This window comes from Arabidopsis thaliana, chromosome 2 (assembly GCF_000001735.4).
Source record: "Arabidopsis thaliana chromosome 2, partial sequence".
NCBI classification, from domain to species: Eukaryota; Viridiplantae; Streptophyta; class Magnoliopsida; order Brassicales; family Brassicaceae; genus Arabidopsis; species Arabidopsis thaliana.
The window spans coordinates 15,634,082-15,661,923 of NC_003071.7; the positions used below are offsets into that span (position 1 = coordinate 15,634,082).

At 38.3% G+C, this 27,842-nt stretch overlaps 8 protein-coding genes and 1 non-coding gene across 17 annotated transcripts; 4 read left to right on the forward strand and 5 right to left on the reverse strand.

Moving 5' to 3' along the window:
• Positions 1–384: 384 nt before the first annotated feature.
• Positions 385–2,441, reverse strand: AT2G37220 (RNA-binding (RRM/RBD/RNP motifs) family protein). The gene is made up of 5 exons (NM_129278.4): positions 1,888–2,441; positions 1,672–1,773; positions 1,062–1,400; positions 853–964; positions 385–765 (listed from the first exon to the last, which is right to left on the reverse strand). Exons 1-4 carry the CDS (start codon positions 2,248–2,250, stop codon positions 899–901), a joined length of 870 nt encoding a protein of 289 aa, NP_181259.1. The 5' UTR covers positions 2,251–2,441; the 3' UTR covers positions 385–765; positions 853–898.
• Positions 2,442–2,815: 374 nt separating this feature from the next.
• Positions 2,816–5,687, reverse strand: AT2G37230 (Tetratricopeptide repeat (TPR)-like superfamily protein). Its single transcript, NM_129279.4, has one exon. The coding sequence runs from the start codon at positions 5,367–5,369 to the stop codon at positions 3,096–3,098; it is 2,274 nt and encodes a 757-aa protein (NP_181260.1). The 5' UTR covers positions 5,370–5,687; the 3' UTR covers positions 2,816–3,095.
• A 4-nt stretch (positions 5,688–5,691) lies between these two features.
• Positions 5,692–7,692, reverse strand: AT2G37240 (Thioredoxin superfamily protein). Its single transcript, NM_129280.3, has 9 exons — positions 7,462–7,692; positions 7,245–7,377; positions 7,122–7,167; positions 6,976–7,035; positions 6,852–6,888; positions 6,680–6,759; positions 6,491–6,582; positions 6,330–6,390; positions 5,692–6,213 (listed from the first exon to the last, which is right to left on the reverse strand). Exons 1-9 carry the CDS (start codon positions 7,637–7,639, stop codon positions 6,154–6,156), a joined length of 747 nt encoding a protein of 248 aa, NP_030274.1. The 5' UTR covers positions 7,640–7,692; the 3' UTR covers positions 5,692–6,153.
• A 132-nt stretch (positions 7,693–7,824) lies between these two features.
• On the forward strand, positions 7,825–10,062 carry ADK (adenosine kinase). Its single transcript, NM_129281.5, has 4 exons — positions 7,825–8,206; positions 8,514–8,654; positions 8,735–9,007; positions 9,094–10,062. The coding sequence occupies exons 1-4, from the start codon at positions 7,910–7,912 to the stop codon at positions 9,235–9,237; spliced, it is 855 nt and encodes a 284-aa protein (NP_181262.1). The 5' UTR covers positions 7,825–7,909; the 3' UTR covers positions 9,238–10,062.
• On the forward strand, positions 9,564–9,705 carry AT2G08860. The gene has a single exon (NR_140421.1). It is a non-coding gene; the product is annotated as an other RNA (small nucleolar RNA).
• A 667-nt stretch (positions 10,063–10,729) lies between the features above and the next one.
• TTG2 (WRKY family transcription factor family protein) lies at positions 10,730–12,995 on the forward strand. 3 transcript variants are annotated; one of them, NM_129282.4, is made up of 5 exons: positions 10,730–11,003; positions 11,188–11,408; positions 11,495–11,620; positions 11,687–12,327; positions 12,402–12,995. In NM_129282.4, the coding sequence occupies exons 2-5, from the start codon at positions 11,196–11,198 to the stop codon at positions 12,709–12,711; spliced, it is 1,290 nt and encodes a 429-aa protein (NP_181263.2). In that variant the 5' UTR covers positions 10,730–11,003; positions 11,188–11,195; the 3' UTR covers positions 12,712–12,995. The 3 variants fall into 3 exon arrangements, with proteins under 3 accessions (NP_181263.2, NP_001078015.1, NP_001323504.1); NM_001084546.1 differs by lacking the exon at positions 10,730–11,003 and having other exon boundaries at positions 11,326–11,408; positions 11,693–12,327; positions 12,402–12,847; NM_001336644.1 differs by lacking the exons at positions 10,730–11,003; positions 11,188–11,408 and having other exon boundaries at positions 11,410–11,620; positions 12,402–12,987.
• A 600-nt stretch (positions 12,996–13,595) lies between these two features.
• On the reverse strand, positions 13,596–15,390 carry RPS5B (ribosomal protein 5B). 2 transcript variants are annotated; one of them, NM_129283.4, is made up of 5 exons: positions 15,043–15,390; positions 14,869–14,963; positions 14,253–14,524; positions 13,951–14,154; positions 13,596–13,856 (listed from the first exon to the last, which is right to left on the reverse strand). In NM_129283.4, the coding sequence occupies exons 2-5, from the start codon at positions 14,959–14,961 to the stop codon at positions 13,802–13,804; spliced, it is 624 nt and encodes a 207-aa protein (NP_181264.1). In that variant the 5' UTR covers positions 14,962–14,963; positions 15,043–15,390; the 3' UTR covers positions 13,596–13,801. The 2 variants fall into 2 exon arrangements, with proteins under 2 accessions (NP_181264.1, NP_001031502.1); NM_001036425.2 differs by having other exon boundaries at positions 14,869–15,137.
• A 697-nt stretch (positions 15,391–16,087) lies between these two features.
• Positions 16,088–22,576, forward strand: ABCG33 (pleiotropic drug resistance 5). Of its 4 annotated transcripts, NM_129284.2 has the most exons (23): positions 16,088–16,605; positions 16,675–16,798; positions 16,878–16,963; positions 17,032–17,116; positions 17,204–17,363; positions 17,448–17,524; positions 17,608–17,661; positions 17,742–17,832; positions 17,913–18,214; positions 18,296–18,577; positions 18,655–18,968; positions 19,051–19,211; positions 19,289–19,392; positions 19,487–19,640; positions 19,716–19,838; positions 19,925–19,998; positions 20,080–20,412; positions 20,492–20,782; positions 20,866–20,949; positions 21,037–21,170; positions 21,257–21,484; positions 21,560–21,986; positions 22,070–22,576. In NM_129284.2, the coding sequence occupies exons 1-23, from the start codon at positions 16,319–16,321 to the stop codon at positions 22,334–22,336; spliced, it is 4,242 nt and encodes a 1,413-aa protein (NP_181265.1). In that variant the 5' UTR covers positions 16,088–16,318; the 3' UTR covers positions 22,337–22,576. The 4 variants fall into 4 exon arrangements, with proteins under 4 accessions (NP_181265.1, NP_001325069.1, NP_001325070.1 ...); NM_001336645.1 differs by having other exon boundaries at positions 21,560–22,576; NM_001336647.1 differs by having other exon boundaries at positions 16,154–16,605; positions 16,878–17,116; positions 22,070–22,458.
• On the reverse strand, positions 22,346–27,654 carry AT2G37290 (Ypt/Rab-GAP domain of gyp1p superfamily protein). 3 transcript variants are annotated; one of them, NM_129285.4, is made up of 18 exons: positions 27,208–27,501; positions 27,059–27,128; positions 26,021–26,878; positions 25,819–25,950; positions 25,612–25,725; positions 25,452–25,510; positions 25,298–25,364; positions 25,160–25,211; positions 24,965–25,057; positions 24,782–24,865; positions 24,267–24,676; positions 24,062–24,123; positions 23,905–23,974; positions 23,591–23,773; positions 23,328–23,455; positions 23,069–23,150; positions 22,822–22,991; positions 22,346–22,718 (listed from the first exon to the last, which is right to left on the reverse strand). In NM_129285.4, the coding sequence occupies exons 1-17, from the start codon at positions 27,252–27,254 to the stop codon at positions 22,854–22,856; spliced, it is 2,649 nt and encodes an 882-aa protein (NP_181266.2). In that variant the 5' UTR covers positions 27,255–27,501; the 3' UTR covers positions 22,346–22,718; positions 22,822–22,853. The 3 variants fall into 3 exon arrangements, with proteins under 3 accessions (NP_181266.2, NP_001324088.1, NP_001189697.1); NM_001336648.1 differs by lacking the exon at positions 27,208–27,501 and adding an exon at positions 27,530–27,654 and having other exon boundaries at positions 22,614–22,718; NM_001202768.1 differs by having other exon boundaries at positions 22,633–22,991; positions 24,965–25,211; positions 27,208–27,604.
• Positions 27,655–27,842: the final 188 nt, after the last annotated feature.

Sequence of the window (27,842 nt, forward strand, 5' to 3'; positions counted from 1 at the left end):
ATCCAGACGTACCATCTAAATTCATATACAGTTGTCGACAAAAAAAAAAAAAAAAAATTCATATACAGTTTGGGCCCAAACGAACAACATCTAATACATTTGCTAAGTTTCATGTAAGCAGCATCTAAGTCATAACTCAGAATACTATGTCATAGGAGACAGACCAATTGAGCTTAATGGACTAAATGTAGAAAAGCCCATTTTCGTAGTATTCAATCGCAATTACTTTCTATCCAAAACCGGAGAGTTTTGACACTATGGTTCATTACATTCAACATTTGGGCTTTGTGATTACCCAAATTGGAACCAGCTAGTTATTTGATCAATGGAATTATACGGCTCACGGCTGAACGCAAAGAATGATATCGTTTTGATGGAACAAACTGGCAAGATAGTGTTCATTCCACAAATAGTATTGGTTCGGTTTTAAACATTGCATGATTTGAGTTTTAACCGGTTTTCAAGTGTGTTCATATTCATTTGAGCAGAGGATCAAATAAACAGAGAAGCATTAGGAAGAAGAGACCACGATATAGAGAGAAAAAAAAATTGAATCAAAACCAAAGCGAAGCAGTCAATGGCAGCATTCAGACAGACAAGAACATGGTCTCTCCAGTTTCTATCTTAATTATACGTTTCTCAAAAAAAAAAAGACCATTCCTTTACGACCTTCTTGCATCCAAGGCAACAAACATAGGCGAAGCTAAGAGCTTAGTACCGTCTGAAACTGCCATCATCTCACAAACCCTCTTTACTTCGAAGCGCCTGTTACAATTTCACAACTCCATACATCAGTAATCAAGTAGTTTAGTGCGAAAAGCCAATCTATAAGTACAATGGTTAATATCATACCCTCCAGAATATGCGTTTTTGAGAATAGGAAGTCATAGATTGGTGCTCAATATTGGCGCCTTGGAGGCCTAGCCTCAGCTTCCGAGACTCTAATTTGTCTACCGTCCAAATCCTATAGGCCACAAGTAAAAGTATATCAAGAGTTGTTTGATTTGATCACAACAATGTAAGTGTATATTGGTATAAGTATGAGTACAAAAGATACTTACAGCACCATCCAAGGACTTGATGGCATTTTGGACCTCTTGAGAAGAGTCGTATGTCACAAATCCAAAACCCTTGGATCGACCACTGTCCCTGTCGTAGATGACTCTGGCCTCAACAACCTTTCCTTGCTCCGAGAACAAACTCTCAAGAGCCATGTCATCAACTCCCCAAGAGAGGTTACCCACATAAACACGGTTTCCTGAACCAGCACCAGAACCACCACCTCCTCCATATCCAGAACCTGAGCTTCCAAAGCTGCTCCTAGGTCCTCTGGAGAAACCATCTTCCCTCTTTGGTGGTGGGGGACCAGCATTGACTCTCAAAGGTCTACCATCCAACTCCTACAAATTCACATCAAAATGGTTAACCGAAGCAACCAAACCCTAATACAATAAGAACAACAACACAGAGGTCCAAGTTTTATCTTTAGAAGCCACAAGTTTGAAGATTGCATTCAAACACAGCTTATCACAGAAACATAGAACAACATAAACACATTAAGCACACACACCAAAACACAAACGCATACCAACAAGATAAGATAAAGCTAGTCCTCAGTGAATTCATATTCAACAATCGAAGATAGAGTAAGGTAGAGAAGTATATTCTTACATAGCCATTGAACTGCTGAGCAGCTGCCTCAACTTCAGAAACTGAAGACATAGTCACGAATCCAAAACCTCTGCTTCTTCCTGTAATTTTGTCATAGATTACCTACAAGACAAATAACAAAAAAAGGAGTAATGGTATCAATTTATCAATAAAAACCCTAAAAGAACAATACTTTCTTCTATAACTCACAAATTGGGGAAAACCCTAAATCCATACCTCAACCATCTCAACATTTCCGGCACTCTCAAAGAGCTGAGCGAGCTGAGCACTGTCAACGTTGAAAGGAAGGTTACCAACGAAGAGTTTAAGGTCAGCAGAGAAAGATTGCTCTTTTGGCGGAGCGACGTCAGCGAAACCATCTTCTTCCACCTCGAACTCTGAGGTAATCGCAACGTTACGGGCGAAGCGAGAAGCGGGAGAGTTCCATTTGGCGGCGATGGAGAAGGAAACGGAGTCGGAATTGAGTTTAAAGGAGAGGGAAGGAGATAAGAGGGAAACGGAGGCAGGTCTGGAGACGCCGAAAGGAAGAGATTTAGGGTTGAAGGAAGAGAGAGCGAGAGACGAAGCTGAAGCAGCCATGGGAAGAAGAAGGGATAAGGCTTTTAGGGGTTTTTGGGTGAAGAAGATGATTTTGAGAGTGGAGATAAGATGCAGTGTCTTTGGTATTTATGGGGCAAATGAATAAATATATTAAGTTCTTTGCACAAATATCTCAAACTTATTTTATTTTGTAATTTTACCTCAAACTATTTTTTAGGCTCAATATTCTGATTTCTGTTTTTTTTGTAAGAATTTTTATTTTCTTTGCAACTATTTGTTTCCACATAAATGATAGGAATTATTTTATTTTTCGCTTGTTTAGTAGTAATATACAAAAAATTTAATACATGTCGCAAATTGTTTCGTTTTGCATTTTAGTATGCTTATTGTATTTACTTTTCTAAATATTTTTTGTGATAAAGTTATGTGCTTTTCTCACTTAAATTAGTTGTGTTTGGTTGTGATTTTATTGGGACAGTCTACTAACTACTTGTCATAATATGAAGTGTGATGATAGATGAGATGAGATCTGGACCGTCGAATTTTGGATGGACAGTGGAGATGGCACGTCTCATGCTGAAGCTAAAAATCTATGAGAAGATAAGATATTTTACTAACAGCCAATGGAAGATGCAACTCTTGTTCCAAACACAAATCTTCGAAAAAAATCTTTTACGTATTTAACGTTTTCAAGAGGTTAAGAAACTAAATCAGGAACGATACAATTCCTACCAAAAAGAAAACACAGAATGATCATACAAACGCGTCCTTCAAAACAAGTTTCAAAAAAGGATTTATTTGGAGAAGATAACTGAAGTTGTTGACTTGACTTGAACCAACAATGAAAGGAGAATAACTTAAGAAAGAATCACTTTGTCAAGTTTCTATAGAGAAACATTGTTTTGTTTCTTGATTCCTTGTCCCTTCTTGATCATTCTAGAAAGAACATCAGCTTGCTTTGTGTTCCCTTCTTGGTTCAAGCTTTTGATCAGTTCATCAGAGCTCTTCCAATCTGTTGAACTTCCTTTCTCCATGATCTTACAAAGAACTGAGTACGCATTCAGAGTCTTCCCAGCTCCTAAAAGCGCATCCAACACTTTGTCGTAGCTCGAAAACTCTAAGCTGAGATCTCTCTCCAACCCGAAATCTAACAGCTTCAATGCTGCAATCGTCTTCCCTTTCTCGCTTAAGACAGATAAGAGGCTGTCCAGATCAGCTGTGTGTCCGTTTTGGTTCAGAAGATCTATACGCCCCAGGGCTTCTTCTACGTGTCCTCTCATTAAGAGGGCTTCCAAGATCTTGGCAATCAAATCCATGTTGTCTTCGATACCAACGTTTTTATCTATCATGATCATCATCACACGGCTTGCTGTCTGCACCCTACCATCCTCGAACAAACTCTCAATCACTGACCTGAAAAGCGATGAGTCTGGGACATGCCCGTCTTCGACCATGCTGTCCAGTGCGGTTTTCGCGTCTCCAGGCTCACCTTTGCTCATGTAGCTCTTGATGAGCAGCTCATATGCGTTTGATTCTCTAGGGACACCTCTCCTCGACATTATCTTCAGAATCTCGTAACTAGAGTCTGGGTTTCCTTCCTTTGCATGACCACGGATTAGATTGTTTAAGGCATCTTGGTCTTGGACACCTCTTTTCATCAGCTGCCTGAAAAGCACTTCTGCTTTTGCCGTTTGGCCATTGTTGCACAAATACTCGATTATTGGGTTGTAAGCGCTGGGCTCCATTTCCAGAGTATCCTGATGCCTCAATATGATTTCTTTCTCAATAAGCGTATCTAAAAGCTTGATAGCACGATTGTATGCACTAGCCTTGCATTGGTTCTCAATCAAAACCCCATAGTGTCCCGCCTCTGCTGGAACATTCAGTGTAGCCATGGCTTTGAGCACCTCAGTGGCTGCCGCCATATCCCCTGCTTTGCTCTGAGACACCAAAAGCTTAAGAAAGATCGAGTTATCTTTTGGAGCAATGTGTTTCGCCATCATATTCTTCAAGATATTCTTAGCCTCCACCATTTTCCCTGCATCACACAGACCAGGCAACAACGTCGAATACGTAGTAGCATTAGGCTCAATACCAGAAGATCTCATCTCCTCAAAGATTCTCAACCCATCATCAACTCGGTCCACCGCAAGATATCCTTTAATCATCGTGGTGTAACTCACAACACTAGGCCCAATCTTATTCCCTTTCATCTCCACAAACAACTTCTCTGCCTCATCCATCTTCTTAAACCGGCAGAACCCATTGATCATAGTATTAAACGTAGCATCATCCGGCGAGATCCCTCTAGTTTTCATATCTTCAAAGAACCTCAGAGCAGTCTCTAACCTCAAAGACAAAAAGAACCCCCACAGCATTAGATTATAAGTATGCCTCGTTGGCTCAACACCCTCACTAACCATCTTATTGAAATACCGTTTCGCCATCATATACCTACCACGCCTCAAAATCACCTTAAACAAACTATTATACGACTTAATCGTCCTCTCCACACCCAAATCCTTCATCTTCTGAAAGATTTTAACAGACTCTTGAACAATCCCAGCTTTTCCATAACTCTCAATAAGCACCACAAACATATCCTCATCCCAAGGAACACCCTTTTCAGGCATATCCAATAAAATACACCTAGCATGATTAAGCTTCGAAACCTCTCCAAGCATCTTAATCATTTTCATATGTGTATCTCTATCATGACGAATCAATCCAGATCTCTCCGTCCACCGGAAAAATTGAAGAGCATGCTCAAGTTTCTTAGCACCGTGCAATACATTATAGACTAAAGAATGATCCCATTCAGGTACAAGATCTCGGATTGAGTTCTGTAAACGAGTCGTCCAAGCACGATTATCCATCATTCTACATATTGTATCCTCTAGCTTTTCATGGTTTTGACGCTTACCTCGTTGGAACCTCTCTCTGAGTGGTCTCGTCTCTGTAGAAGTCAGATTCTTCTTCGTCTCGGATTTTGCATCTGGAGATTGGGTTTCTGGGTTTGCGTTTGCTGGAGTTTGGGTTTCTTCGATGGTGCTGAATAGACGAGGGAGTGAGAAGAGAGATGAGTTTGATGATCTGGGAAGCGAGAGATAAACCCTAGCTTTTGATTGGTAGCGTTTAGATCTGGAAATGAAAGCCATTACAGGAAATGGAACCTTTGTCTCTGAGTTTTTCTGAAAATTTTCAATTCGACATGGAAGGACAAAGGAAGCAAGAGTTTTTAGTGATGAGTAGGGTTTTAGTTTAGGGAAGAAATGGAGTCCTGGATCCAAATCTTGTTCCGGGTCGGGTATTTTCTGAACTTGAACCCGGCCTGTTAAGTGTTACTATCCAGCCCGGTTTCGTGCATAACAGATGGGCCTAGAATCGTATCTAGTGTTGACCAACATGTAATTTCCACACTGTTATCTATAATTTATTTGTTTTTATTAATGTTTAAAGTTCTTATGAGGAATAACAAACATGTATAAAGTAATTTGAAATGTAACCTTAAACAAATGTTGGATGGTGATAGGAGATGCCTAAGCTGACATATTTTGTGGGACTTCAAGATAGTAATCTATAGTCTTACCTTTGATCAACTATGTTATCATATCAATAGAGACAAAATTGTTTCGATAACTGGATTATGTGAATTTGATGTACATCTTTATTTGGAAATAAAAATATATATCTTCTAGCAAGGGCCACACTTATCCTTCGCTGATCTCGACTCATAAGTCATAATGATCATCAAAAATCAAGAAACAATGATCATTACTTTCGGTCTACGACTTGTCTTTTTTTCTTTCCCTACCTATATATCAAATGTGGTCGTTGTGATTGTGGTAATGGTGTTTTATGGATTTAGTTGAGTATCCGGGCATAGCAGTGTCGTTACTGTTTTTTAAATATCTATTTTTCGATTGCGATTCTTTCAACTCTTCAAGCACAACACGCTTTAAGGATCTCTTCAACAGGCGGGTCATCACCGGCTTCTTTGTCCTGAAATCCGCAAACAAATTGTTGAAAACAACAATGTGTTTGAAAAGATATATCGGTATACTAGGTTCCCAAATATGAGGCTAGTTTCACAATCAAGATTAGACGAAAGAGATTACCTTGCGTATATAAGAGATGTTATCTTTCCCAGGGCCAGCAACTAAGATTCCGCCTTGTTGCCTGCACAAGGTCCGTGACAATAGTTGTTAAGAAAAACGGAAAGTAATCTCATCGATCTCTAACCAGAAGGAATGAATGATTCATATACTCTTAAACTTACCAGCCGCCTCTTTCAACTGTATCTTTCATAAACGAGAGTTTCCAGTCTTGGCGGTATCCTTCCATGTAAGACTCTAGTATCTTCATAGCAGCCTATAATAATGCCACAGAAGCTACTGAGAGTCTGAGACCACAAAAGCAGAACATTTTGGTTACCTAATTATAATATGCTAAGTAGAAGTCACTCTACTTTGGGTGTAAATGTAACAGAAACCCCTGAAACGAACTCAAGCGCCTCGTATGATGCGTGGTTTGGATCCGCATAGACCTCTGTATTGAGAGAAAGTTGATTACAGATAATTAGATCATCTCATAAAAGGAACTACTCACCAGGCTTTTTTAGTAATCAAGAGAAAACATACCTCCTTTAAACTTAGTCTGTTCCACAAAAGTATTAGCCTGCATACATAGATGGTCATAACGTGAGAAGCAGCAGCTTAAAACTGCTTACGCTTACAAAAATTGCGTATTCAAAATGTTGTTTACCTGATCGATGCTTCCCGGTCCGATCAGAACAAGAGCAACACCAGATGCATCCATCACATCCTAAACAAAAATCTCAAAGGTATCACTCAATGACTTCAATTGTGTATAAATGGCCAATCTTTTTAAACCAAAGATCATTCTGTTACCTTCTTTTCTGCAAGATAAGCTGCTCGTTTCCGACAGAGCACACATCTGAAAACATAACAAGCAATCTTAGATAGTTACACATAGTCATAAACCAGAATCATCAAATATAATGAGAAAATTACCCAAAATGACGAGCAAATGCAACAACGGCCTTCCTATCTTTCCATAAATCAGAAATCGGAATCTCATTTCCTCTCAAATCCAAGACTTTCACTGTATCTAGCGAATCAGCTGTACCTTTCCCTATTCCAGCTCCTGTGGAGAATCAATATAATCTAGTAAGTAATCTAGAATCTCCGTATTCAATATAATATAGAAAGAGAAGACACTTAAGCTCACCGGAAGAAGCTCCGGTAATGGCCGACACGACCACGGCGCTACGCCGGAGAGAGACACTACGAAAGTGAGATTTGACCGAATAACCAGGAAGTACTGTCCCTAATCCATGAATCGTCTTCAGCTTCGGCTGCAGAGTAATGGACGTGATCGTCGACGACGACGAGAGAGCAATCGCCATTGTTGCTTCCAGAGAAAGCTGAAAATAATAATAATCCCAATTTAAAATCGAAATCGATTTTCTCATACCGTTGGTTAATCTCGTGGAGTTGGGTTATTACACGTGTCAGATGATGTAACCATGATCTCAGAGAAAAAGTCACATGCCACGTCAGTTAACTTTAGGGCAAAATGGGAAAAGAATCTAAAGAGCATATGTTCGTGCACGTTCTTGTTTAGGGTAAGCTCAAAGCTCAAGCCGCTTCTATCTCTCTACATTTCTCTTTCTGCAATGGCGAGATTAGTGCGTGTGGCTAGATCCTCCTCCCTCTTTGGCTTTGGTAACCGTTTCTACTCTACTTCAGCCGAAGCTAGCCACGCGTCGTCGCCTTCGCCGTTTCTTCACGGCGGCGGAGCTAGCAGGGTTGCTCCGAAAGATAGAAATGTTCAGTGGGTGTTTTTGGGATGTCCTGGTGTTGGAAAAGGAACTTACGCTAGTAGACTATCAACCCTTCTCGGCGTTCCTCACATCGCCACCGGCGATCTCGTCCGTGAAGAGCTTGCATCTTCTGGACCTCTCTCTCAAAAGGTGCGACCTTTTTTTTTCTTTCCCATTTTCTGTTACTGTGATTCTGATGGAGATTCTCTTCTTTGTTCGATTTTGGATCCATATAGTCTGAAATTGAATGTTTAGCTAATCGGACTTTCATTATTGGATCTGAAAATTTCCGTCTATCTCTCGATAGATCTAGTGAGCTAAGTCCATTTGAAAGTGTTTCTAACTACATTTGATCAGTATCATAACAGATCTATTCATATATATTAAAGTCAATGGCTTTGTTTTGTTTGTTATCTGTATGCATAATTGTTAAACAATCTCTTGTTACTTGATGCAGCTATCGGAGATTGTAAATCAGGGAAAATTGGTTTCTGATGAGATCATTGTAGACTTATTGTCCAAAAGACTTGAGGCTGGTGAAGCTAGAGGTGAATCAGGGTTTATCCTTGATGGCTTTCCTCGTACCATGAGACAAGCTGTAAGTATTATTCGTTTTAAGCAATTTTTGATAATCAATCTCCATTATCATTTCTAACAGTGGATTGTCTTTTGGTTCAGGAAATACTGGGAGATGTAACTGACATCGATTTGGTGGTGAATTTGAAGCTTCCTGAGGAAGTTTTGGTTGACAAATGCCTTGGAAGGAGAACATGTAGTCAATGTGGCAAGGGTTTTAATGTAGCTCACATCAACTTAAAGGGTGAGAATGGAAGACCTGGAATTAGTATGGATCCACTTCTCCCTCCACATCAATGTATGTCAAAGCTTGTCACTCGAGCTGATGATACTGAAGAGGTGGTGAAAGCAAGGCTTCGTATATACAATGAAACGGTAAGCCCCTCTATTGTCCTTTTCCATTGCTAGTTTATGAACGATCAGGTGTTAATTAGTGCCTTTTTGTATTTTTCTATATGCAGAGCCAGCCTCTTGAAGAATACTACCGTACCAAGGGAAAGCTTATGGAGTTTGACTTACCTGGAGGCATCCCAGAGTCATGGCCAAGGCTATTGGAAGCTTTAAGGCTTGACGATTACGAGGAGAAACAGTCTGTCGCAGCATAAGTTCACTATCAAATCCCGGTATTTAAAATTCTTTGCATGTGGAATACATATGCGTAATCAATTTTGTGTTGGAAATAAAAGTAAAAAGAAAACCTTAGATTGTTTTTCACCTCAATAGAAATAATCATACACACTTGCGCAAACTATTATTTTTCCACCAGCCGGGGATTTTGGCTCCATGAGAGAAATATGATGTATCATGATTGTTTGAGATTGCTAGTGACATTACAGGAATGTATCAATACTTCTACACCACTTGTTATGCATTGAGTTTAATCGTTATGCTCTTGTGATATGTTTTTTTTGGAAAATGTGATGAATGATGATATTGCGGCTGGCCGAGCTGGCTGGTTAAAGAACTCAACCAGACAGTAAAGTAAAACAGCCGCATAGATTAAACGGGAACTTATAACCAGCTCTTGACTGTCCTAGCATTGGCGGTGCGGGATAGAATCGTTCCTTACATCATGGAATTGATGCTCTCATTATCGGTCATTGTGTATTACTTGCTCTGTTATTTGTTGTGATCAAAACCTAGCTTCTGTTTTACGTTTGCCGTCTCTGAATTTTTTTTTGGTTTTTAACTCTCCCTACGTGAGTATGGATGGTAAATACAGATTCAATTTGAAATGCTGAACGGGACTTGGCTCATAGCAATCTAAATCACAGTGACAAACGTGTACTTCGATTGCCTTTGTGATGGTCAATCAAAGCTGTAATGTTGTTGGTTTTTGACGCTAACCGGAACTAAACTCCTTTCACTGAGAGGTCTCGATGAGAGAAATCATTGTCATGAACGAAATAATTTAAAACATGATTTAAGATTACAGAAAATGCCTAACGCAAAATTATTGACGAATCACAAGGCAAGGAAGAAGTAGAGAGGAGAGTTGATAAGAAAAGAGAAATCTTCATAGAAACTAAAACTGTGTACAAGTGTTTATATACATTGATTAAGCTTCAACAATCTTCTTAATTAACCACATTGATTAGCTTCAACAATCTTCTTAACTAACCTAACATATTAGTTAGACAATTAATAATGTCAACTCCAATATTTGTTGAAACTCCAATATTGTTATAAATTGCAAGCTAACAAAGTAACAATTGATAGGTTTAATAAATATTTTCGTCAAATGATCATTGGGTAGTGGTATTTAATAATATTTTATTAACTCATGTAGTGAAAAGTATTGGACAAGATGACTGAATTTTCTTCGTCTCTTATCTAACAGAGGTGTAACCGAAATAAACCGAATTCAATTTGGTTGGGTTGAGTTAAAATAAAATAAGTTGGTACAGTTCAGTTCACGTGTTTACTTCGAACAGAACAGGCTCGTGCGCGTGTCAACAACCAATAAGTTCTTTTGGTCGCTGTAGTCTTCAACTAAAACCAAACGACACCGTTCCTTGTGGCCGCGTTTTCCAACTAACTTTCAACTTCAACTAACGTTCAACGAGTGTCCATCTCCTCTATCTCTCTTTTTCCTTTTCATTGGCTTCTTCATCACTATAGAGACTAAAACTGACCTTGATCCATCCAACGTTCCCTATACTGACACGTGTATCCATCACAGTGTCGGCTAAAGCTCAAGGAACTCATACCAAGAAATACATCATCATCTCTCAATAATCACAAACCGGATCCGGATCAATTTGGATCCATCAGATTTTCTTCGTTCCCTAACTCCTAAAAAGGAGAGATTCTTCAAATCCTTATCACAACTTCAGTTTTTGCATTCACCGTCGTGAGTGTTCTACTTTTGGTAATGATTCACTAGTCAAGTTTCTTTCTTTATGCTATAACTTGCAACTAGATCTTGTACTAATGGAATTGATGTTTCTCCAATCATCTTCTTTGATTTTGCTCCATCTTTCTTTTCCTAATTTGGAAAAATGAGTCTTTACCTATAGAATCTGATAAATATGTCTCTTACATAATTGATTAAGGTCAAGTAATGGAGGTGAATGATGGTGAAAGAGTGGTAATAGCAAAACCAGTTGCCTCAAGACCTTCTTCAAGTTCTGGCTTCAGGACATTCACTGAGCTTCTTACTGATTCAGTTACCGTATCTCCGCAAACGACTTGCCACGAGATTGTAGACGCTGCTATAAGACCAAAGACTTTGAGATTCAATCAGCCAGTAGCAGCTTCGGTCTCATGTCCACGGGTATCGAGTTGTCTATTTAATTCTTCGCATTGTTATCTTCTTTCCGCATCCTCTAGTCTTGACTCAACTATTTCTGATAATGATAGGCTGAAGTAAAAGGTATTGGAAATGGAATGTCTTGTGATGATGATTCAGATAGCAGAAACTACGTCGTTTATAAACCGAAAGCAAAGCTTGTCTCCAAAGCAACCGTCTCTGCATTGGCTAATATGGTAAGTTGATTTTAAAGCTAACAAGGTCACTGACTTTCGAATGTTGTTTAATTCTGTTTTCTTTAGCTTCAGGGGAATCGTCAACAAACTTGGAGACAAAGCGAAGCAGTATCCTATGGGAAGAGTGTGAGCCAAGGTACACATCGAGCAGGTCCTAATCTAGTCCAGAAAGTTCCATCTTTTACGGAATCAGAGACATCTACTGGGGATAGATCTTCTGTGGATGGATACAACTGGAGGAAATACGGACAGAAGCAAGTTAAAGGAAGTGAGTGTCCAAGGAGTTATTACAAATGCACACACCCGAAATGTCCGGTGAAGAAGAAAGTAGAGAGATCAGTGGAAGGTCAAGTTTCAGAGATTGTGTATCAAGGTGAACATAATCACTCAAAGCCATCTTGTCCTCTTCCACGGCGTGCTTCATCATCAATCTCTTCAGGGTTTCAAAAACCACCAAAATCGATTGCTTCTGAAGGATCAATGGGACAAGACCCTAACAATAATCTCTATTCTCCTCTATGGAACAATCAAAGCAATGACTCTACTCAAAACAGAACAGAGAAGATGAGTGAAGGTTGTGTTATTACACCATTTGAGTTTGCTGTTCCAAGATCGACAAATTCAAATCCCGGAACTTCAGATTCCGGTTGCAAGAGTAGCCAATGTGATGAAGGAGAGCTTGATGATCCAAGCAGAAGCAAAAGAAGGTAAGATTGTTTCAAACTCTTAACTTCTGCAATTTTGTTTACATTGCTTGTATTGACTTTGTGTTTGATAACAGGAAGAACGAGAAGCAATCTAGTGAAGCAGGAGTATCGCAAGGCTCAGTGGAATCAGACAGTCTTGAAGATGGATTCAGGTGGAGAAAGTATGGACAAAAAGTGGTAGGAGGCAATGCGTATCCAAGAAGTTATTACAGATGCACAAGTGCTAATTGCAGAGCAAGGAAACATGTTGAACGAGCGAGTGATGATCCAAGAGCTTTCATTACAACCTACGAGGGTAAACATAATCATCATTTGCTCTTGAGCCCTCCATCTTCCTCTACTCTTCCCTTTAACTCCCCACAACTTTCTAAGCAAACAATTTGATTTGATGATCCATTCATGCTTTTTCTTTTTTCTTTTTCTTTTTTTGTTAAGAATGAGAAAAAAGAAGAAGCAAATGGTAAATACAATCACCATTTGCTCTTCACTCACAACTTCCTAAGCAAAAGCCATTTGATCAATTCATGCCTGTTTCTTCAATCTTTATACCACATTAGTTAATTAATCGTGTGAATTTATTTGTTTTTACATTAAGATTGTAAGGACAAGAAGATTGATGTTATTTTAACAAATCCAAATAAAAACGTGTGTTATATTTTTTAGGGGTAACTTTCTTCAATATGTTTAGTTTATCGAACTTGAGAAATTTGACTTCATGGGACCATTTCTTTTCTGTTCACGTTGCTAAACATAATGCAATTTCCATCGGTGTAACTCAATTACATTGGTGGTCTATCGAAATCCTCTAGATCTCAGTAACCACGTTGGTATTGTACTACCTTTCCAAGGAACATAAGATAAACTCATAAGCTTAATGAGTTATCTATCCGATACTTGTTTACATTTTCGCGGCGTGAGTCGAAGGGAGAAAGAATCACATGTCAAGATCACGCCTTGTATATCTTGTCCGTAGGATTGAAAGGCGGGTCATGTCTCGGAATTGAGAAGCCCTTAACCACCCGACTTGAGCCATGTGGGCATATACACATGATTTGCCATCCAGAAATGCTACTTACGGTATGGACACCATTGAGCCCAAATGCCTTTAAATGCAATGTACATGGTGCTTGGAAGACTGACAGGGAAATTAGAGGCATTGGTTGTGTCCTTAGAGACTCAAAATAGATTGTTTGAGTTATCTGAAATTTTTCATGGCTCCATCTACATCTTTTATCTTGGAGTAGCAGCAAATTGGAAACCATATAACTACCATGATTTATAGCACTTTAAACTGAAAAATATATAGATGAAATAATTTTAAATATGAAACCGTTTGATGATCAAGATCCCAAGTCGATTATAAGCGTCAAAATTTCATTAAAGATAGAGAGATCATCTGAAACATATCCAAAGCTAATGGAAACAACACAAAAACTCTTTGATATAATGCAAACTTAGAGGAAAGGGAGATCCCTTAACGATTGGCCTTAGCAACTCTCTCAATCTCATCTTTCTTCTTGATGGCATAGCTGCAAGACAAGAGAAGATGCTATTATTAGCTTAACTAACTAACAATAAAGTGAAGCCATCAAGAGACAGACTATGTAGATAGAGTGTTCTTACCTGTTGGAAGATCCCTTTGCAGCATTGATGAGTTCATCAGCAAGGCACTCAGCGATTGTCTTGATGTTTCTAAAGGCAGCTTCACGTGCACCAGTTGTAAGCAAGAAGATCGCTTGGTTCACACGTCTTAGAGGAGAGATATCAACAGCCTGCCTCCTAACCACACCAGCAGATCCAATCCTGGTAGCATCTTCACGTGGACCACTAATTCACATAAAGAACAAACCTTCTTAATTAGATTCAGTTCATAGTAACAAGCACGCAAGAATTTTACAGGTTTCAGTATAGCAATCTTAATATACCTGTTAACAATGGCATCAATGATAACTTGAATCGGGTTCAAGTCAGACAAGAGGTGGATAATCTCCATGGCATGCTTGACGATCCTGACAGCCATCAACTTCTTACCATTGTTTCTTCCGTGCATCATGAGAGAGTTAGTGAGCCTCTCAACAATTGGGCACTGCGCCTTTCTGAACCTCTTCACAGAGTATCGTCCAGCAGTATGGGGAACAAAAGTTGCGTGCTTCGATGGCTGAACACCAATGTAGTCCACAAGACTAATATCCGTAACCTACATAACACCAATATGCAGATCAAAAACAAATATTAGCACACCAATCATATAAAACACAAAAAATACATGACCTTTAGTGTCAAATTAGTGTTATAATCAAAACAAACACAACATGGGTTTCAGTGAAGACGGACAAAGATTATAATAGCTAAGATCTAGTAAGTGACTAAGTGAGGACTATAATTTGATATAATTCACACAATAAAGCTAATGTAACTACTCATATCAATATAAACCAATCATTTCAATGTCTATCATACAGCTAAATAAGAATTAGATCCTAGACAATTCTCAAGTGTCTAAAGAGATATTCTAAGAGAAGGGATTGGTGAGGAATATACCGAAACGTCATCAAAGCTCCAACGGTTGAAGAGCTTAACCTCATTGGTAAGCTGCTGTTGAATCTCAGCGTCGATTTCTGCGGAGGCGGCCATGACTGGAGGATCAATAGAAGATTAGTAAAAACCCGTAAATAGGAAATTAGAAAATGAAAAAACAGGAATCAGAGAATGGACCTGAAACTCTATAAGTGTCGAGAGAAGTAGGGATCTTTAGCCGCGGCTTGAAGAAGAAGAAGAGAAGGAAGCTCAAGCAATGAAGAATAAACCCTAAAAATGAGTGTTAGTAATGTTCTGTTTATAAAATGGGTTTTATTGGGCTTATGTTGGGCTTTTGTGTTTTGTTTTAGTTTAGTTTCTCTCCGAATTGGACACAGTTTGGCTATTGGGTTGTATTTATGTTGAGAGACTGACTAGATTAGGTTTTATCTTTTCTTGGCAATAGTTGAAGATACGGTTTTATCTTTTGTCTACATAAATCATCATACGTTGCATCGAACAAAGTTCTCAAAATGCTTACCAACTTGATTTACAAGTGACATTTTATTATTCTTAAGAACATGAAGAATACATTCTTCTTTGTAATGATGACCATACAGTCATCTTTTTTCTTTTCTGTCTCAACCATCCATCATACTTTATTAGTACTAATTTATATTACTATTATATGAAAAGAAAAACACGCATCAATTAAGCCCTAAATATCGGCTTTGACGTGCGTCGTAGTGACTTTAATTATTACAAGGAGCATATTAGCGACTAGCGACTATCCAAAGTATGAGCTTCAGAACTAACTTTTTATTACAAAATACATAATTATCGTTTATGATTTCAATGTGTAAACTGTGATATGAATCTTTTTAATATTTGATAAAATAAAAGAAAAGTCGCAGAGTGGGAAGGATATAATAATTTTTTTCATTTTTATTTCTTACTGCACGTGGGAATTAAGAAACTACACAAGTTTTCCAACTTATTAAGCTATTAGTCAACTTCTTAAAAATATAAGTCTTACTTTATTGGTTGAATTGAACGACATGTGTATTGCTACTTTAACTTATTCGAGTTGTTAATTTTTTTTTTTTATCATCATCATTCGAGTTGTTTAATTGTTTAATCACAAAAAATTAAAATGGAAAATTACCTAAAAAAACATTATATTATGTTGTTGAGAATATTGATAGTTAGTATGCAACAATTCTTTTAGTAAGATCATGATGTTATTACCTTTACCTTCTACCACCTAACTGTTTGAAAACACATTTTACTCAATTCATATATTATATTTTACACATATACATAAGAAGGAGACAAATGCATATTTCTTAATTGATTTCTGAGCATTTCAACAGAGAGACAAAGAACATAGGGACCCGTTGAGGCATGGCTCCTTTGGGTGTAGAAGAAGAGCAATAGTTACTGTGAGTGGAGCTTGCAGAGATTGGAAAAAAACATGGGATCCAGTTTTAGGAGCAGTTCTTCAAGAAACGAGCATGAGGATGGTGGTGATGAAGCAGAACATGCTCTGCAATGGGCTGAGATCCAGAGATTGCCAACTTTTAAACGGCTGAGATCGTCTCTGGTCGACAAATATGGTGAAGGTACGGAGAAAGGGAAAAAGGTTGTTGATGTCACCAAGCTTGGAGCCATGGAACGTCATTTGATGATTGAGAAGCTGATCAAACACATTGAGAATGATAATCTCAAACTTCTCAAGAAAATCAGAAGAAGAATGGAGAGGTGAGGTTGATAGTGAATACTGAATATGCTTCTTGAAAGTATGAGACTTGAACTTGAAAAAATCTGCAGGGTTGGTGTGGAGTTTCCAAGCATAGAGGTGAGGTATGAGCACTTAGGTGTTGAAGCAGCGTGTGAGGTCGTTGAAGGGAAGGCACTTCCAACTTTATGGAACTCTTTGAAGCACGTTTTCTTAGTGAGTATACTCAAGAATGTAATGCAGATGAAAGCTTGATTGTAGCTGGTGTTGAATTCTACTTTTTTTTTTTCTTCAGGACTTGTTAAAGCTGAGTGGTGTAAGAACAAACGAAGCGAATATAAAAATACTTACCGATGTTAGCGGTATCATTAGCCCGGGAAGGTTAGTTGCAAGAGGTACTTTCTTTTGATCCAAGCTTTTGAGCTAATGTATGTTATTGTTTTTACAAGGTTAACACTGTTGCTTGGTCCTCCTGGATGTGGCAAAACTACTCTGCTTAAGGCTTTGTCTGGAAATTTGGAAAACAATCTTAAGGTTTTAGATATTTTCTCTTTTGGATGCTTTTTGCTGCAGATGTGTGAATCATGTCTCCTTTTTTTCTCTCTCTTTTATTTTCCACAGTGTTATGGTGAAATCTCCTACAATGGACATGGACTGAACGAGGTTGTTCCTCAGAAAACATCGGCATATATAAGTCAACATGATCTGCACATTGCAGAGATGACTACAAGGGAGACAATTGACTTCTCAGCTCGTTGTCAAGGTGTCGGTAGCCGAACAGGTAGGTGTCTTCATAAACCAATGGTCTATCTGAAGCATTTTTTTAAACTATTTTTGTGACAAAAATATCTCTCTGCTGAAACAGATATTATGATGGAGGTCAGTAAAAGAGAAAAGGATGGTGGAATCATTCCTGACCCAGAAATAGATGCTTACATGAAGGTATGCACTCCTGAAGCTTACGTTGAAAACTGATCTTTGAACTATGTCAATTAGTTATAACCTTTTGTAATCTCATTGTGCAGGCAATATCAGTCAAAGGACTTAAAAGGAGTCTGCAAACAGACTACATTTTGAAGGTATAGTTTCTTTCTCTGGTACATTTCAGATTTCTAGTCTTTGATTAGCTTCTTACTTGCGTCTTGTACTACATTTCCAGATTCTGGGGCTTGACATTTGTGCAGAAACATTGGTTGGCAATGCGATGAAAAGAGGCATATCTGGGGGACAAAAGAAGCGTCTTACTACAGGTTGGTTCATAGCTAAGAATCCTGTAAAACTGGTCATTTTTTGTTGGTATGGCATGTTTTCTAAAAAACTATGTTTGCAGCTGAAATGATAGTTGGTCCAACCAAAGCTCTGTTCATGGATGAAATAACAAACGGCTTAGACAGTTCCACAGCGTTTCAGATTATCAAGTCTCTTCAGCAAGTAGCTCACATTACCAACGCAACTGTGTTTGTTTCCCTTCTACAACCTGCTCCAGAATCATATGACCTCTTTGATGATATTGTGCTGATGGCTGAAGGAAAAATTGTGTACCACGGTCCACGCGACGATGTCTTGAAATTCTTCGAAGAATGTGGTTTTCAATGCCCAGAAAGGAAAGGTGTTGCAGACTTCCTCCAGGAGGTAATTAAAAAGCTAAAAACTCTGTTTCTTGACATTGAACGTTATTTGATCCCATGGTCCTGATCTTGTTTTGCTTTGTAGGTTATTTCTAAGAAGGACCAAGGACAGTACTGGCTGCACCAGAACTTACCTCACAGCTTTGTCTCAGTAGACACTTTGTCGAAGAGATTCAAAGACTTAGAGATTGGGAGAAAGATTGAGGAAGCTCTCTCTAAGCCATATGATATATCAAAAACTCACAAGGATGCTCTTTCCTTCAATGTTTATTCTCTTCCAAAGTGGGAACTATTCAGAGCATGCATCTCAAGAGAGTTTCTTCTCATGAAGAGAAACTATTTCGTCTACCTTTTCAAGACGTTTCAGGTACATTGTTCTTCCTATTTGCAGATATCTATTTCTTTTGGTCTAGTGTTAATACTAAAGAATCTTATATTGCTCAGCTTGTTTTAGCCGCAATCATCACAATGACAGTGTTTATTCGAACAAGGATGGACATAGATATCATTCATGGAAATTCTTACATGAGTTGTCTCTTTTTTGCAACTGTTGTACTTCTGGTTGATGGTATTCCAGAGCTGTCTATGACTGTTCAACGCCTTTCCGTGTTCTACAAGCAGAAGCAACTCTGTTTCTATCCAGCTTGGGCTTATGCAATCCCTGCAACTGTGTTAAAGATCCCCCTCTCCTTCTTTGAATCTCTCGTTTGGACCTGCCTTACTTACTATGTCATCGGATATACTCCTGAACCTTACCGGTGAGAGCTTGAAACCCTCTCTTGCTTGCTCCAAGCCTGAGAATGACAGAAAAATGTAATGTAATGATCTATGATGTTTCAGGTTCTTCCGGCAATTCATGATTCTCTTTGCTGTTCACTTCACATCGATATCCATGTTTCGGTGTATAGCTGCAATCTTTCAAACAGGAGTTGCTGCAATGACAGCTGGTAGCTTTGTCATGTTAATCACCTTTGTATTTGCCGGTTTTGCCATCCCATATAGTAAGATTTCTTTTTGCTCTTCTCTTTTGAGTTCTGTTCCAAAAGCTCCACTAAAATATGACAGCGGTTTGGTGCAGCCGATATGCCGGGGTGGTTGAAGTGGGGGTTTTGGGTAAACCCTATAAGTTATGCTGAGATTGGACTCTCTGTAAACGAGTTTCTTGCTCCACGGTGGCAGAAAGTGACTCTCTCTTCCCTTGCTTGTTTCTCTTAATCATCCAATATCTCTTCATTCTCCAAAACTGACTTAATAGGTTTTTGGGTTATGTTTGTAGATGCAACCCACAAATGTCACCTTGGGACGCACCATACTTGAAAGCAGAGGACTAAACTATGATGATTACATGTACTGGGTCTCACTATCTGCCTTGTTGGGTCTTACTATTATCTTCAACACCATTTTCACTCTAGCTCTGAGTTTCTTGAAATGTAAGTTAAAATATCAACAAATGTAAGAACTAAAACAAAAGCACATTACTGAAGAGCTTCTTTAATACTTGACAGCTCCCACGTCATCTCGTCCAATGATTTCTCAAGATAAGCTCTCTGAGCTGCAAGGAACAAAAGATTCATCAGTCAAGAAGAACAAGCCACTAGATTCCTCAATAAAGACAAACGAGGATCCAGGTGAAATATATTGTCTTTCTTTCTACTCACACAAATTCTTTCTTCTCCATTTCCCTCAACCTAATAATGTCTTTGCGGATCAACAGGGAAAATGATCTTACCTTTTAAGCCACTGACCATAACATTTCAAGACTTGAACTATTACGTCGATGTTCCTGTGGTAAAAGCTTCTGTTCGTTCTTGGTTAACAAAAAACCATTTTAACTGCATTAACCATCAAAGTGTGTAATCTCATTCTCAGGAGATGAAAGGTCAAGGGTACAATGAGAAGAAGTTGCAGCTTCTCTCAGAGATCACCGGAGCTTTTAGGCCTGGTGTTCTAACAGCGTTGATGGGAATCAGTGGAGCCGGAAAAACCACTTTACTCGACGTTCTAGCCGGAAGAAAAACAAGCGGATACATAGAAGGCGAGATCAGAATTAGTGGTTTCCTTAAAGTCCAAGAAACATTCGCAAGAGTCTCAGGCTACTGTGAACAAACGGATATACACTCACCAAGCATCACAGTCGAAGAATCCCTAATTTACTCCGCTTGGCTCCGTCTAGTTCCAGAAATCAATCCTCAAACCAAAATCGTAAGCCCTAATTCTACAGAGCATCAAAACTGTGACCTAGAAATCGAAATAAAGAAATCACTTGTGAAAATTCGTGCAGAGATTTGTGAAGCAAGTTCTGGAGACCATCGAGCTTGAGGAGATCAAAGATGCGTTGGTGGGAGTGGCGGGAGTGAGCGGATTATCGACGGAGCAGAGGAAGCGGTTAACAGTAGCGGTGGAGTTGGTGGCGAATCCGTCGATTATATTCATGGACGAGCCAACGACTGGGTTGGACGCAAGAGCAGCCGCCATTGTAATGAGAGCTGTGAAGAATGTTGCTGAGACTGGACGAACCATTGTCTGCACTATTCATCAGCCTAGCATCCACATCTTTGAGGCCTTCGACGAGGTTCGAATTTCGAAATTTTACAATTTCTATAACGAAACATTTATAAATATATACTAGTCATATCATAATGTTTTCTGTTTCAGTTGGTTCTTCTGAAGAGAGGTGGTCGCATGATTTATAGCGGACCACTTGGACAACATTCATCTTGTGTCATTGAGTATTTTCAGGTTAGCTTTCTGCACAAGTAATAAAAAGTAATTAGGGTTTGATTGTTTTATAAGTAACCTATTTATTTTGTTGGTGGTGAATAACAGAATATTCCTGGAGTTGCTAAGATCAGAGACAAGTACAATCCAGCAACATGGATGCTAGAGGTGACTTCAGAGTCTGTAGAGACTGAACTCGACATGGATTTCGCAAAAATCTACAACGAATCGGATCTTTACAAGTGAGTAGAGTATAACTCATTTATGGCTAGGTTTGTGTTAGCTTTATGAACGTGACTAATGAGCTCATGTGTTGTTGTTTCTTCAGGAACAACTCCGAGCTTGTTAAAGAGCTGAGCAAACCGGATCACGGGTCAAGCGATTTGCATTTCAAAAGAACTTTTGCGCAGAATTGGTGGGAACAGTTTAAATCTTGTCTATGGAAGATGAGTTTGTCTTACTGGAGAAGCCCTTCTTACAACTTGATGCGTATCGGTCACACTTTCATCTCTTCTTTCATCTTTGGTCTACTCTTCTGGAATCAAGGGAAAAAGATGTAAGTTACCTTAAAGTCCATCCAAATCATTTCGAGTTTCATTGTACTTTCTTAGTAATCCACTTCTTTTCGCAGAGATACGCAACAGAATTTGTTCACAGTTCTCGGGGCGATTTATGGTCTTGTTCTCTTCGTGGGGATAAACAACTGCACTTCAGCTTTACAGTATTTTGAGACAGAGCGTAATGTTATGTACCGCGAAAGATTTGCAGGAATGTACTCTGCGTTTGCCTATGCATTGGCTCAAGTTGTGACTGAGATACCTTACATATTCATCCAAAGTGCAGAGTTTGTGATCGTAATATATCCTATGATTGGTTTCTACGCGTCTTTCTCTAAAGTGTTTTGGAGTCTCTATGCAATGTTCTGCAACTTACTCTGCTTCAACTACCTCGCAATGTTCCTCATCTCCATCACTCCAAACTTCATGGTCGCAGCTATTCTCCAGTCTCTTTTCTTCACGACATTCAACATTTTCGCCGGATTCTTGATCCCAAAACCCGTAAGATCTTTTGAACAAGTCATCATCATCATCTTTAACTTATTACATACTTTATAATGTTTTCTTGATGTCCAAAAATGCAGCAAATCCCAAAGTGGTGGGTCTGGTTTTACTATATAACCCCAACCTCATGGACGCTCAACCTTTTTTTCTCGTCTCAATATGGCGATATTCATCAAAAGATCAATGCATTTGGAGAAACCAAGACGGTTGCCAGTTTCTTAGAGGACTATTTCGGATTCCATCATGATCGTTTGATGATTACAGCCATTATTCTCATTGCATTTCCAATTGCATTGGCTACTATGTATGCTTTCTTTGTTGCCAAACTCAACTTTCAAAAACGATGATCAATCAAATTCACACACCAACACAATCTTTTCCTTATACATTGTCAAAAACTTGTATAACCAAAAGCTACTATCAAAATGTTTCCAATATGAATTCTATTGAGTTAATTGTAAAATGTGCACAGTTTTTAACTACTCTAATAATAATTGGTCAAGAGAATTGAGTAAACCTTTGCTTCGTTTTTAGAGATTTCAGGTATCAAGCTACTGAAGATGGAAGCCTTGAGGAAAACAGCTTAGAATGACTTCATCATAAAAATAGTTCTGACAAAGCATTAGCCTCTTAACCTGTATTTAAGTCTCCCAGCTCTTCATTAATGACAGAGAGACAATGCAAGAAGATCTTAAGCAGCTTCAAGATCCTAAGAACATTTTCAAGAATCTGAAAAAGATTTTTAAGACTCTATAAACACCTCTAGGTAGTTGCAGAGAACTCATGGAAAGTGTATGTTTTGCATTTGACTCTATCAAGGTTTGAAAATTACCTAAATGTTTTGCAGTTATGACTCTTTATCAGCTAGCGTCTTGTCTCCGGATCTAAAAGATCTTCGGATTTGTTTTCTTTTGATAGATTAACGCTTTCTTTTGATGGAGATTTGGCTTCAGATGCTGCATTACTAGTATTATCAACATTTGATTCCTCTGTTTGTTTTGCCTGTTACTTTAAAACATTACATTAGTAATGAAGCTTAGTTCATAACATTATAAGCTCGATGGCGGTAAGTACTTCACCTTGTTCCTGTCGCGCCAGCCAAGCCCAAATGATAGGAAGCCTGTCTTCTTTTTAGGACTCTCCGTTGTAGTACGAGTAAACCTATACAACGTTGAAAAGGAAACAAGATAAGAATGTTATATAGAAATATAAGAGAGTTATGTAGGGTAATGTAAGATTCTGTTTTTGATATATTGCCAAGTTTTGGAGAAACTATACAGATCAAAGCAGCAGCCAAAGAAACAAAAAAAGATAGGAGATGAGTTTTGATGTATGTACCTTGGAGATGATGATAGTGCTTTATTTTGACCGGATTCATATTGCAAAGTAGCTTCGAGTGTTGTTTCTGCTGTAACTAGTTTCTTCTCCATTTGAGCGAGTTGAGTCACAAGCTTCTCATTCTTTTCCTGTTTAATTAAGTGTTTCCACAAAGGATCATCAAGCTAAAATCAAAGATGCTGATCTCTGCTTGGATGTTTTATCTTTACTTAAGAAGTAAATATCTTAGAAGATACAAAGTAAGAAGATGACCAAATCAGTACCTGAAGCACATGTACTGCATATCTTTGTGCAGCTGCATCCTGCTCTGCATTTATCCGGGCATCTTCTGTTAGCTTTTGGTCTTGCTCAACTTTCATCAACACCTGAAGCATTGCTGTTTCTTGTTCTTTCTTGTCAGAAAGGACTTGCTTTAGTTCTCTTACATCCCTTTCCAGTTGTTCAATCTGTAAAATTTAAGGTTCACTTTTTAGTTTAATCAAAACTATACATTCTTAGTCAATATGCACCCAAAAAAACAATCTATGAGCCTTCCTCGATGAGCTAATAACACTGTTTGAAGGAAGTTTAAATATACCCGTGCACTTAATTCCAGTCTGTTATCTTCTTTGACCATCTCCATCAAAGCTATCTCCAGCTCCTCAGCTCTGTAGAGAGTAATAACACATATTAGGATCAGTTATTTAAGTTTCTCAGGACTTGAGAAATGGAAGGTGAAGTAGAGTAACAATAACCTCATCACCGCTGATCTTTTCTCCTCCAACAGTCTGCATAGTTCAACCTTCATCCATACCACCTGCACAATAACTGTTATCGATGAAACTTAAAGAGAGTTGCATATTCCTCATACTTAATAAACTACTCAAGAAATTTGTTGATAGAAGCATATGGTTCTCTGTTATTTTCATCCCTCAAAACATAATCAAAAGAGTAAGTCACCTGTTCTTGAAGATCTGGTAAAGAATCTACTTCGGAATCAACATTTGCACCATCAAGATTCAGAAAAGGCGAACAAGATTCATCATCATCATCTTGATTCTCACCATCATTCCTTTGAGTAGACTTTTGTTCATGATCTAAGATAGAACCTTCATGTTTAAAGCTATATAACTTAGAAGCCAATCCCTTTTTGTCCTTCCATACTCGACCCTTTTGTATTCGTTCCTCGACAATCTCTAGTACCGCGGGTCTATGTATTTTCCTCAGCTCCTCTAGTCTAGCTTCATTTGTCGATATATAACCCATGCATGCAGTCAAAACAAGTTGACTACTATCAAATGTTGAACTAGCAAGACTTTGTAGTGAAGTAATAGCATCTCCTGCATCTTTTGTTGCAACAATTGCAGGACCTAAGGAAATACAAAGAGTGACTGAAAATTTTGTTTCCTTTGAACCACAAAGCTAATTCAATCATCACACACTTGATACATACAAAAGTTCTATCAGCAAAATACCATATAGTTCCATTATAGCAAATGCTGTTCTGAACAACACTACACGGTTTCCTTCAAAGAGAAGCACATCCCACATCCGCAGAACTGGACTCAAAAACAACAAGATTGAAAATACAACTTCAGCTAAGAAAAGGAAAATAAAGACTTCCTATGTCCTTCCTTTGACATAACATAAGAACTCACCGCATTCCCAAGGAATAATGTTGACAAAAATAGATAGGAACCATGGGCCAGAGATCCATGCAACCTGCACTCCCAAGTAATCCAGATGATTAACTGCATCAGGAGGATTATTGGAATAGAAGAAACGATCACATTGCTCTGTATAAGGGAGAAAAATATGAAGAGAAACTTGAATATCAGATGAAAATAACGAACCGAGCTTTGGAAATCTTTCGCGCATCAACTCTTCAAAGACTAGTTGATCAACCTAAGAGAAGTAGATTCACAATGGTCACTTTCTAGAAATGTTGTAAGAAAAAGAAATAATCAGAAGCCTTTTGGATGAACTGTTACCTGAGATTCTATCATTTCTTCAGTATAGTAGCCATCAAAATAATCATCAATTATCCCAACCAAAGTCCTGAGACATTTCAGTTACACAAAAAAATCAGCTCATACCAATGCATGTTAGGGTTCAAAGACAGAGAAAACAGCTTTATCACTCTACCAAAATGCATTTTCCTCTGGCATCAACAGAAGCAACAGTCCAGCAAAAAAGTTCATAGCCTGCAAATTTTACAGGATCATTGTTAGCTTAGCCTTGAAACAATTGTAACAACTATTAATGCTATTGGGTACTCAAATATGCTTTTCCTAGCCCAAGTCACCTGACAGTAGCCAACAGATGGGTTGTGACAAGCATAAGCTAGAAGTATCCGCCTTAACGAATCTCGACCATTTTCATTCAAAGCAGGATGGCCTGGGAATGTCCGAGGTATATCCTGTTATAGATCATGATGGCAATAAGAAAACGTTCCAGATTCAAAAGACTGAGTCATGACCAAAGTATAAACATGCATTTATCTAATCAAAACCTTTTCAATTTGTTTTTTCCACTTTCTTTGGACATCAGATGAGTTTTCATCAGAGTTAGTTATTTGAGCCAACAAATCCTGATAGTATCTCTCAACTCTTCTTGCTTTTACACCTACGAAGGCTTGCCAAACCTGTAAATGCAAAAGTTAGGCAAGAAAAGTGAAAATTTATTCCAATGAGATAAGTTAGTATGAACTTTACCTCTCCTCTAAGATCCTTTGGCACTCCCAAACGAACAAGTACCTCAAGTTCTTCATACCAAGGGAAAAATGGCTCTGGAGAAACACTACCCTGAGCTTCGTTTTCTTCCTTTATCGAATGGGATCTACTTGTGGAAGTCTCACTGTCACGGTCATTTTCCCCAGATTCTTCAATGGAAGACAGCGATTCTTTTATCGATGAAGCATGGTCATCTACTATATTCTTCTGACCATTTTTAGTAGACTTTACGTTCTTAACACGAGAACACATCATATCCTCTATGGACGCAAGACAAGGTCTAATATGAGCCCATTCTATAACTGAACGAGGAGCCTTGGTTTCTTTTTGTGCTTTTTCTTCATGTCCCGATTCACATTTATCTTCTTCTGCCACAAGCTTTTCTTCTTGTTGAATGTGTACATGATCCACAGGTTCTTTTACTGCTTGAGATTGTTGTTCTTCATCCGATTCACTTTCACTTCCGACAGATGATTCTTTATCCTTATCAGATTCAAATTTCTCCTCCTCCTCATCTTTTACAGATTCTGTGTCGCTTCTAAGACTCTTGTCAAGAACCAGTGCCTCCTCGGCTGGTTCTGTCTCTTTTGAAACATCACCAACTGTTTCAGTCCTATCTTGTTCAAGTTGCTGCTCACTTGTACCACTAAGTTCACAATCTTCATGTTTCCCATTTCTTGAACCCTCCTCTGATTCTGAATCACTATCCTCTCCAGATTCCAAACCATCAGCCTGAAATGTATCCTGAAACTCCTCATCTGAGGAACAAGGTTCAGCGGTTCTGTCTTCTTGTCGGTCAAGAAAGTTTTTCCATTTCTCTGCCCTCTCTGTCTCTTCCTCCTATTCCAGTAGTATTCAATTTAGTAACACAAAAAATACATTTGATTTGATAAACAGAAGCAATTTTGGACATGACATACATGAATTCTAATAATGCAATCATAGCTAATATATGAAAAAAAATTCAACTACTAAATTATCTGAGAAAAAGCAAATGAAGCATGATCAAGAAGAACTCACTGTATAGATGCTAAGGTATTCTTGATATCTCTGAACGTGTTGAGGTCTCAAGGCAAATCCATAGGCGTCCCTGCAAATCAAAATTCATCAAATAAATGTTATGATCTTAATCACGAGATTAGTAAATGATTAGAGAAATATAATTTTACCTGGAATCTACCTCTAGTGAGCGCTTGCTCACCAAAGATAACAACATATTTCACAAAGAAACCTATTTCTACTAATTCCCATTGCTTTACTTTACATTACTACACTCGCAAAACTCAAATCCGTACACAAGCTTAATGATTTTAACATGTAAAACTATAACAACAAAAATTAAACCGAAACGACGATAAGATCAAAAAGAAAGTCTAGGATCATCGATCGGTTAGTTTCGTGCTGTTGCGATCGAGAAATCGTCAACGAGAGATTTCCGATTAATCAGGACGAGATTGTTAAAATATACTATTGTGGATTAAAAAAAATCACCTGTCTCTTAGATAGTTGTGGACGACAAACAAGTGTTGCTCCGTCATGATCGGTCATGCACGATCAAACTCTTTGTTTATTTTGTTTTCCAGCAAAAAAAATTATATAGAAAATTAAAAAGATGAATTTCGAAACGATTATAGCAAAGAACCTTCATAGTTTCGTAACGTTAATTCTATCATTTAATTTGAACATCCGAACCAAAAAAAAAATCACTTAATTTGAACAAAAATTTCTGTCTGCTTGTTACAAAAAAATACTGGCAATTAGACCCGATGTCTATCGAGAGAGTGAATCTACTTTAATCCACGTG

Bases quoted from the DNA above. Each gene is read 5' to 3' on its own strand.
- AT2G37220 (NM_129278.4), bottom strand. From the start codon at position 2,250: ATGGCTGCTTCAGCTTCGTCTCTCGCTCTCTCTTCCTTCAACCCTAAA. The intron at 1,774-1,887 runs GTATGGATTTAG...TTTGTCTTGTAG, and splicing joins GAAATGTTGAGATGGTTGAG to GTAATCTATGACAAAATTAC. The intron at 1,401-1,671 runs GTAAGAATATAC...GTGAATTTGTAG, and splicing joins CTCAGCAGTTCAATGGCTAT to GAGTTGGATGGTAGACCTTT.
- AT2G37230 (NM_129279.4), bottom strand. From the start codon at position 5,369: ATGGCTTTCATTTCCAGATCTAAACGCTACCAATCAAAAGCTAGGGTT.
- AT2G37290 (NM_001202768.1), bottom strand. From the start codon at position 27,254: ATGTTGTTATCTTTGGTGAGCAAGCGCTCACTAGAGGTAGATTCCAG. The intron at 23,975-24,061 runs GTTATTGTTACT...TACTCTCTACAG, and splicing joins AAAAGATCAGCGGTGATGAG to AGCTGAGGAGCTGGAGATAG. The intron at 22,992-23,068 runs GTGAAGTACTTA...TTAAAGTAACAG, and splicing joins GCTGGCGCGACAGGAACAAG to GCAAAACAAACAGAGGAATC.
- ABCG33 (NM_001336646.1), top strand. From the start codon at position 16,319: ATGGGATCCAGTTTTAGGAGCAGTTCTTCAAGAAACGAGCATGAGGAT. The intron at 19,393-19,486 runs GTGACTCTCTCT...TTATGTTTGTAG, and splicing joins TTGCTCCACGGTGGCAGAAA to ATGCAACCCACAAATGTCAC. The intron at 21,987-22,069 runs GTAAGATCTTTT...CCAAAAATGCAG, and splicing joins GATTCTTGATCCCAAAACCC to CAAATCCCAAAGTGGTGGGT.
- TTG2 (NM_129282.4), top strand. From the start codon at position 11,196: ATGGAGGTGAATGATGGTGAAAGAGTGGTAATAGCAAAACCAGTTGCC. The intron at 11,621-11,686 runs GTAAGTTGATTT...TGTTTTCTTTAG, and splicing joins TCTCTGCATTGGCTAATATG to CTTCAGGGGAATCGTCAACA. The intron at 12,328-12,401 runs GTAAGATTGTTT...GTTTGATAACAG, and splicing joins CCAAGCAGAAGCAAAAGAAG to GAAGAACGAGAAGCAATCTA.
- RPS5B (NM_129283.4), bottom strand. From the start codon at position 14,961: ATGGCCGCCTCCGCAGAAATCGACGCTGAGATTCAACAGCAGCTTACC. The intron at 14,155-14,252 runs GTATATTAAGAT...TATGTGAATTAG, and splicing joins ATTGATGCCATTGTTAACAG to TGGTCCACGTGAAGATGCTA. The intron at 13,857-13,950 runs GTAAGAACACTC...CTTGTCTTGCAG, and splicing joins GCAAAGGGATCTTCCAACAG to CTATGCCATCAAGAAGAAAG.
- ADK (NM_129281.5), top strand. From the start codon at position 7,910: ATGGCGAGATTAGTGCGTGTGGCTAGATCCTCCTCCCTCTTTGGCTTT. The intron at 8,207-8,513 runs GTGCGACCTTTT...TACTTGATGCAG, and splicing joins CTGGACCTCTCTCTCAAAAG to CTATCGGAGATTGTAAATCA. The intron at 9,008-9,093 runs GTAAGCCCCTCT...TTCTATATGCAG, and splicing joins TTCGTATATACAATGAAACG to AGCCAGCCTCTTGAAGAATA.
- AT2G37240 (NM_129280.3), bottom strand. From the start codon at position 7,639: ATGGCGATTGCTCTCTCGTCGTCGTCGACGATCACGTCCATTACTCTG. The intron at 7,168-7,244 runs GTAATTTTCTCA...TTATGTTTTCAG, and splicing joins GCATTTGCTCGTCATTTTGG to ATGTGTGCTCTGTCGGAAAC. The intron at 6,889-6,975 runs GTAAACAACATT...CTATGTATGCAG, and splicing joins GACCGGGAAGCATCGATCAG to GCTAATACTTTTGTGGAACA.